Source organism: Austrofundulus limnaeus, unplaced genomic scaffold, assembly GCF_001266775.1.
Source record: "Austrofundulus limnaeus strain Quisiro unplaced genomic scaffold, Austrofundulus_limnaeus-1.0 Scaffold4, whole genome shotgun sequence".
Taxonomy (NCBI): Eukaryota; Metazoa; Chordata; class Actinopteri; order Cyprinodontiformes; family Rivulidae; genus Austrofundulus; species Austrofundulus limnaeus.
The window spans coordinates 1,620,515-1,627,808 of NW_013952406.1; the positions used below are offsets into that span (position 1 = coordinate 1,620,515).

The 7,294-nt window shown below is 40.5% G+C and overlaps 1 protein-coding gene across 1 annotated transcript in view; it reads right to left on the bottom strand.

Moving 5' to 3' along the window:
- Positions 1–7,294, bottom strand: part of itgb3a (integrin beta 3a) — a 16,413-nt gene that overhangs the window by 2,833 nt on the left and 6,286 nt on the right. Inside the window, exons 11-13 of the mRNA XM_014022783.1 lie at positions 2,285–2,507; positions 893–993; positions 668–787 (exon numbers count right to left, since the gene is read on the bottom strand). Coding sequence (XP_013878237.1) covers positions 668–787; positions 893–993; positions 2,285–2,507 — 444 coding nt within the window. The remainder of the gene's footprint in view (positions 1–667; positions 788–892; positions 994–2,284; positions 2,508–7,294) is intronic.

The following is a 7,294-nucleotide window of genomic DNA, read 5'->3' on the forward strand; positions in this document are numbered from 1 at the left end:
CTTTTTAAAGAATCAGCCGAACTAGCAATCCTCAACAACTTTTTAAAGACGCAGCCAAACTAGCAATCCTCAACAACTTTTTAAAGTAGCTGTCGAACTAGCAATCCTCAACAACTTTTTAAAGAAGCTGCCAAACTAGCAATCCTCAACAACTTTTTAAAGAAGCAGCCAAACTAGCAATCCTCAACAACTTTTTAAAGAAGCAGCCGAACTAGCAATCCTCAACAACTTTTTAAAGAAGCAGCCAAACTAGCAATCCTCAACAAATTTTTAAAGAAGCAGCCGAACTAGCAATCCTCAACAACGTTTTAATTTTTACACCAGGAGCTAAAGATCTGTTTAAGGAAATCACATCCCCAGCAATCAGCGGTTGTAGAATTAAGTTATAAAAGAGTTCATRCACCGCTAATTGGCAGTGTTGTACATATATTGTAAATGAATTGTTGCCGGCTAGTAAGTGTCAAATTGAACTTGCGCTTTAAAATTAGCTTCCGCTAGTTTGTCAATGGCATAATTGCTTTTGAAGTTGCGGACCTAAATATTTTCATAAGCGCTTTAGAAATTGCGGAGCTAATTTTTGGATTAGCGCTGCCCACCACTGCGTTTGAGAACCCTGTTTTCAGCCCTGATGCTGCACCTTCAACGTTCAAATAAACACCCACAGTACCTGGTTCTTTCACCACATACAGGATGGATTTGCCACTGGTGTCTTCGTAGTACTGGAAGTGCACGATGCAGTCGTTCTCATCTTTGTAGGAGCAGTTCACTGCGTGTTCTCCGTGAGAAGCTGTGGGAAGGAGAAGCAGAGCGGCAGGTTCTCTTCAAAACGTGGCTTCAGTTAGTAAAACTACTTTAACAGCATCAAACGAGGAAGAAGGAGAGAGGTTCTCACCCAGTTCACCCACTACTTGTATTTCAGTTTTGCAGATTCTGCTGCAGCTGTCGTCTGTGGTGTACTGTCCTCTCTTGAAGTGCTGACACTCGACACACTCCCTGCAAAGCACAGCAAACCAGTTTTTATCTACGCACAGTTTACACAACTCGGGTTTAGTTTGATCAGATCTAAGATATGGAAACCTGACATTTTCTAGCTGTTCTACAAGATTTTGACCTGTGGTCAAATATGTCAGGTTTTGTTGTTTWCCTTTTTTAATTTACTTGAAGCAATATGATGAGTAACTTCAAGGGATACGTTAAATCTTCTGAAGTGTTTTTTCCCCTAAAGATTATGAACAATTATTATCTTACCTGTTGTAGATAGCTCTTTGAACAACCTCAGTTTGGTGAAATAGAATTTTTTTTTTTTATTGGATTGACAAGTTAATGGATAATCCAATATCAATGACTGAATTATGAGTTCTAGAGRTATGTAGTCAATGTCTTGTCTGTGATCCAAATCAGTCTTGGCTTCACTAAAACGATCCTTTAGATCAGAGGTGTCAAATTAAATTTCACTTAGGACCACATGAACAATACAGTTGCCCTCAAAGACCAGATGTAATTAAATTTAATATCAAGTTTTTCATTTTGTTGCTACGACTGAGCACTGCTAACAAACAATAACTGAGCTCTACCTGGTATTTCCTGAATAGAAACAGTGTTTTCACACATCCTCTTAGAAACATTGAAAAGTACTACATGTACAACTGACTAAATATGAAATAAATAATACAGAAATACTATTAAAAGTAAAAGTAAGAGAGTTCTACTCAGTGATGAGTTGTGGTGAGTAGCCGCCATCTTGTATTCAGAACTCTTCCACTTCCTGACTGGGAATTCCCACTTGAAGGGCATTCCAGTTTAAATTTACGACTTTTAGGTGGTAAATTCCCACTTCCCAGTACAACTGGGCTGCAGCAAAAGTAGCTGRTGAAAGTKAMGCAAAACGGAGATTTTACATGGCGAAAAATGTTGGCAACTTTTGAACGCCCTGCACCTCCAACTAGTAATGGAACATCGTTTTGTCCGTAAAATAATCAGCATGCATTATGGGAAATGTAGTTTATGATCAATACTGGCTTTAAAGCAGGCTATGCTTATTTTAAAGACATTATTACATCTGTGTTACATCATCAAACCAATAAAACAATCTTTTTTCTTCCAATGGAAGGTCTTCAGAATGCCATGTGCTGGAGGTAAGATTGTTATTGTTCACACCTTCACCAGAAGATCTCACTTTAAAAATCTGAAGCTTTAAAACACTGAATCAAGTTAACCTGTTTGGTTTAAATGTTATTGATTGAATCTGAGAATGTAAAAATAAAAAAACTAACGCTCTTCTTACTTTTTGATGGTGCAGGAGTCGGGGCAGGTGGGGCATTTTTCACAGGTGTCTCCGTAGGCGCCGGTCTGGGTGCACTGACAGACGCCACACTCGCAGTTCCCCCTGCCGCTGCACAGCAGCCCGATGCCGGACATGCAGGTGTCGGTCCGGGTGGAGCAGTTACAGCTCTCACCTTGCCAGCCGGCGTCGCACTGGCAGAACCCACAGCTACACTTTCCTTTATCTGAAAAAAAAAAATCATTTTCCTCAGTAAGAGTTTCTGCTCTTTGTTTTAAATTAATTTTGTCAGGAGATAATTAGATTTAATTCAGTTCTCCGGCACCGCTGAGCCTCAGAGCTGCAGTCACAGAATAAATTGCTCTCTGACTCATCTCATTCTCTCCCTCCTCATTTCTGTAGCGACGGGGAGGCTGGTGGGTTTCAGCTGCTCGTTGATCTTTCTCCATTTCTTCCTTCAAAGAGCCACCACCCGATATTTTGGGGCTCTCGCATGTGCCGGTCCATCTGCCCGTCTCATCCTGACGGTTTTTATATTTTTATACTCTCATTAAATCATAGGCAAACTGTTGTTTTACTCCTCAGCTGCTCAGATTTGGAAATTGTTTTATGCTTTTTGACGCACCCTGGGCTCAAACCACCTGCCTTTGGTGAGGCTAGGCAAACAAATGTGTGAAATATGAATTGCTCAACTGGACAGTGACTCAGCACTGATTGTGTGTGTTATTACTTAATACATGTGTTTATTACACCAGATAAGAGTTTTTGGGGAATAASATCCTCAGAAATAATGGTGATATCACATGTGTGTGTGTGGTTTTATTAGTTAAGCATTTCTGAACCAGTGTGTCTTAAAATAACACGCTGCCTGCAACAACAGGAGCACCTCTGGGTGTGATCGCAGATTGTGCAGTAGTGTAATTACCAGTTAGGAGTAAAGTGTTGAGGTTGTAATTTTCATCCAGGCATCTATAATGCTTTATTTTGCATGTGCATTTACACGTCTGTCAGCAAAATATCTTATGAGTCAGAGAACAAATTTGAACGAAGCCTTCAGAAAGTAAACAAAGGACAAACTTTACCAGGTTAGGTTTTAGRATCACTCTATTCAAGATGGCTGCAACAGATAATCAACCTTAGCAACATAAAACAGGCCAAAACTCAGTCAGTTTTACAGATATTGAGCTAGAATTTGCTGTGGTAGTAGCTGAGGGTCATACACAACACACACTGAAGGCTATCRCATCGAACTGCACCTCGCAATATTCTGACATCTAACAGATTATTTTTAAGGTAATTTCTCAGCAGCTTAGTTTAAAACAACATGGATACTGGGTGATGTGAATTCCTTCAGAGGCTGCTAGACTTTTAATTTGAAAAACATTCTCCTATCCTTTTGTTTGAATAATGTAATCCAGGGGTGTCACAATTTAAAACTTGGTCCAAGCCAAGGKCCAGTTTCTGCCAATAYTTATTGAAAAATTTGTTGTTGACCCATTAATTTTGTAGAAACACAAATGACCTTTTCCGAATGTTTTGTGTAGCATTTAGGCCATAAACAAACCGATAAAGAAAGATTAAATTCAGAAGGAATTTGTTTTTAATTATTATATCTTAGTGATTTATCATAATCCAGTAAATCTGATTTAAAAAGACGTTAAAATAAGTAAAGAATACAGAAAAATATATTTAAAGTTGATTCTCTGTTGCTCTTTCCACATTAAAATTAAAGATTACAGAAAAAAAATCAAATGTTTTATTTTTCTTGGCTTGAAAACAGGCCATCTGTCATGAGAAAACTGTGAGAGAGAAACCAAAAAACTGTTTCATGTTTAAAATATTACCTTTGGGGCCGGAAAAAACGTTAACAAGGACCAGATTYGGCCCGCAGGCCTTGAGTTTGAACAAACTTGAAGCATAATTATTTTCTAACATATCTTCAAAGAATCTTAGTTACTCGAAAACAGACATTTATCCTCATCAACTCAGTTCTGAAAAACTCTTATTTTTATTGTTACAACAGCTACATTCTTAAATTAAAGGCTCTCAAATTAATTTTTACAGAGGGTCACATGAGGGTTATGGTGGCCCTTAAAGGGCCAGTTATAATTAACTTTGATGTTTCATGTTTGAATTCAACTAAACACAAAACGGTTCTCATCTCATTACTGCAGCTGAGCGCCGCTAACAAACAGCAACTGAGCTCTACCTGGTGTTTCCTGCGTAGAAACAGCGTTTTAACACATCCTGTTATAAACACTGAAAATACGACTGACTAAATGTGAAATAAATAAAACAGAAATACTATTATAAGTAAAAGTAGTGAGTGTGGAATTCTGAACTCTCAAACAGTTAATTCTCATGCAGGATCGAAATGCATTATGGGAGATGTAGTTTATGGTCAATGTTGGCTTTAAAGCAGCTTACGGGCCACAGTTACTCAAAGCCAACAACTCAGGGGCCGGACAAGTATTTTCATTCGTCTTTTAAACGTGTTTATTTTGTTATTGAATCATAAATTTAAAGTTTACCTTTGAAACAAAACTGTTTTCATATTAAATTAAGTAAATGTTCAGCCTGGTGAGTATAAATTCAGGTCTGACAGGAGCGTTGTTAAAGTGTCACAACCCTCTGCTGAGGCTTCCTGGATTACCAGCCGACACCCAACATCAGCAGATCCCCACAGACCGCAGCGCTCTTACAAGAAAAGCAAACAGGATTATCCGATGACTAACAGCTGAGTCACAATCAGACTGTGGGGTGGGGGGGKGGGGGGGCTCGACTGGTGGTGAAATATCACAGAGGGTCCCTGATTCAATCAACAATTCTGCGTTGTCTCTTCTGGTTTGGGTTTTTGTCAGGGACCTGATCCAGTTTCATAACGCTCAGATTAACCGTGGCTAATCTGAGGGAGGCAGACGCCGAGCAAACAAGACATCACGAAACAGTTGATGTACAAAACCAGAGGGATTAGTTGTCTTCTTGTTTCACACACAGAAAAGGGATTTTGACAGTTTGCACCATCCTCCTTCTTCGGGGAGACTCCTGTCCATTAATCTGGACTTTAGAGAGGTTTAACAGGCGTGATGAAAGGAGAGAGGGAGACAGGCAGAGCATTAAAACAAAACTTCACACTGGAGGAGGAGGAAGAGGTGGAAAGAATGATGGCAAACTGCCAGCAGAGGAATGCAAGCCTCTTTCCTCGTATTTATGAGCCCCGGAGCCGTGCTTGCTGACTCCTGCTCCCCAGGCCTGCACTAGTCCCACATTGTGAGCCCCGAGGCACAGCTCTGATTGAAGAGAGACGCACACTCTTTAAAGAAAACATAAGAATCTGAGGCAGAGAAATTTATTGGTCCCAAAGCTCCAAGGAGTGTCTCCCAGCAGCAGACGAGCTGCAYGAAAACCACAAGATCAACATCCTCCCCCCGAGAGAGACGCCTCCGAAAGGATGACACAAACCTTGCGTATCCACACTGTGTGATGTAAACATGCTGCTGCTCTAGCATGAGCATGTTTTAGCTGCTTTATTCTGCAGGACATAAAAAACGAACTCCTCTGAGTTCTAAGAACATCATGGCAGCTGCATCTAACTGCAATCTGCTGATGAGTAAAGCTCCAAATTTACAGACCTGCCAGAGGATCATCCACCAAATAAATGATGTTATTGCAAAGAAATCATCAGCAGAGCTACAGGACAGGTTATGTGCTTCAACATTTTTCAAACCAAGCAGGAGGAAACTATGTAAACTGGTTGAGTTGTGTTTACAGAGAGGAGCGTGAGCAGAAGAATCGGTCCCAGCGAGGTGGGAGGAGACCTCACAGGAGGGAAAAGGAAGGGAAGGACAGCCTAATCCTTCCTGACTTACTGCACAAAACRGAATAATGAGAACAAAACTAACAATTAATTACATTTCAGATGTAGTAGTCACAAAACAATCATATTGTCAGGTTATATGATGAATAAGACAGTGTGTAAGTATAACACGTTATAAGTTACAGAGCCGGTGGAAGGACTGGCAGATAAAGTCAGAGAGGCCACAGAGATGGTCTGGACATGTCCAGAGGAGGGACGGGGCAGAAGGATGTTAGAGATGCAGAGGACACGGAGGTGAGATGGAGGAGGACTCCATGTTCTGACCCTTGAACAGGAAGCAGACAAAAGAAGAAGAAAATGCATTTTCTAATGTTTTAATTTTAATGTAAAACTCCTTTAGATGCTCTTTTTATTCACGTCTTCCTGATTCACATCATTTACCCGAAAATAGCCTTTTGTTTTGTTGCACTGCACTTTTCTGACTCACCTCTGTAACATAAACAAAAGCTTGTCTGACCATTTAAGGTAACATTTGCAGACTCCAGTAYGGGCTCCTGATTGCATCTGGATGGACCCAACATGTTTTATAGCTTTGCATTGAAATGTGCTGCTAACAAACAGTGAAGAGTGTTTCCTACTGTCAGGAGTGCGGTGGCTCCTTTAAGAGAAAGAGGCTGAGCGTAGCTGTAGCAATTCATGATTTTCAACCGACGAAGACCGCAGTCAGTGTTGGCCACAGTCTGTGTGGGCCGTAGGCTGCTCGTGTCGGCTGCAAACAGCAGTGAAATGAGACGGTCTRGTCTACAGACCCCGATCTTTTCTGTGTGGGCGGAGTTTGGCAAAACTGTGATTGATGGAGCTCTTCAGTGTGSGGAAATTTCGTGCAGCTAGCAAATTCAAATATTCAAAATTATAGGTGGTTTCTGGCCACCAGGTGTTGTGGCTTCTTAAGCCCCACCCAGAATAGTCAATCAAATCATGTGTTTAACAAGCTCCTCCCACAAAAGTCAAACAGACCAATCATATACACGTCAACCACTTCAGATTTTTACCTGTACACTGACCTTTAAAATTTTGTAGTACTCTCACATGCTATAAACCAGGGGTTCTCAGACATTTTGGATCTGGGGACCCCTTACCAAGATAATAATTTACTTTCATTTTAACCCCAAAATGCCATGTGAATATATATATAT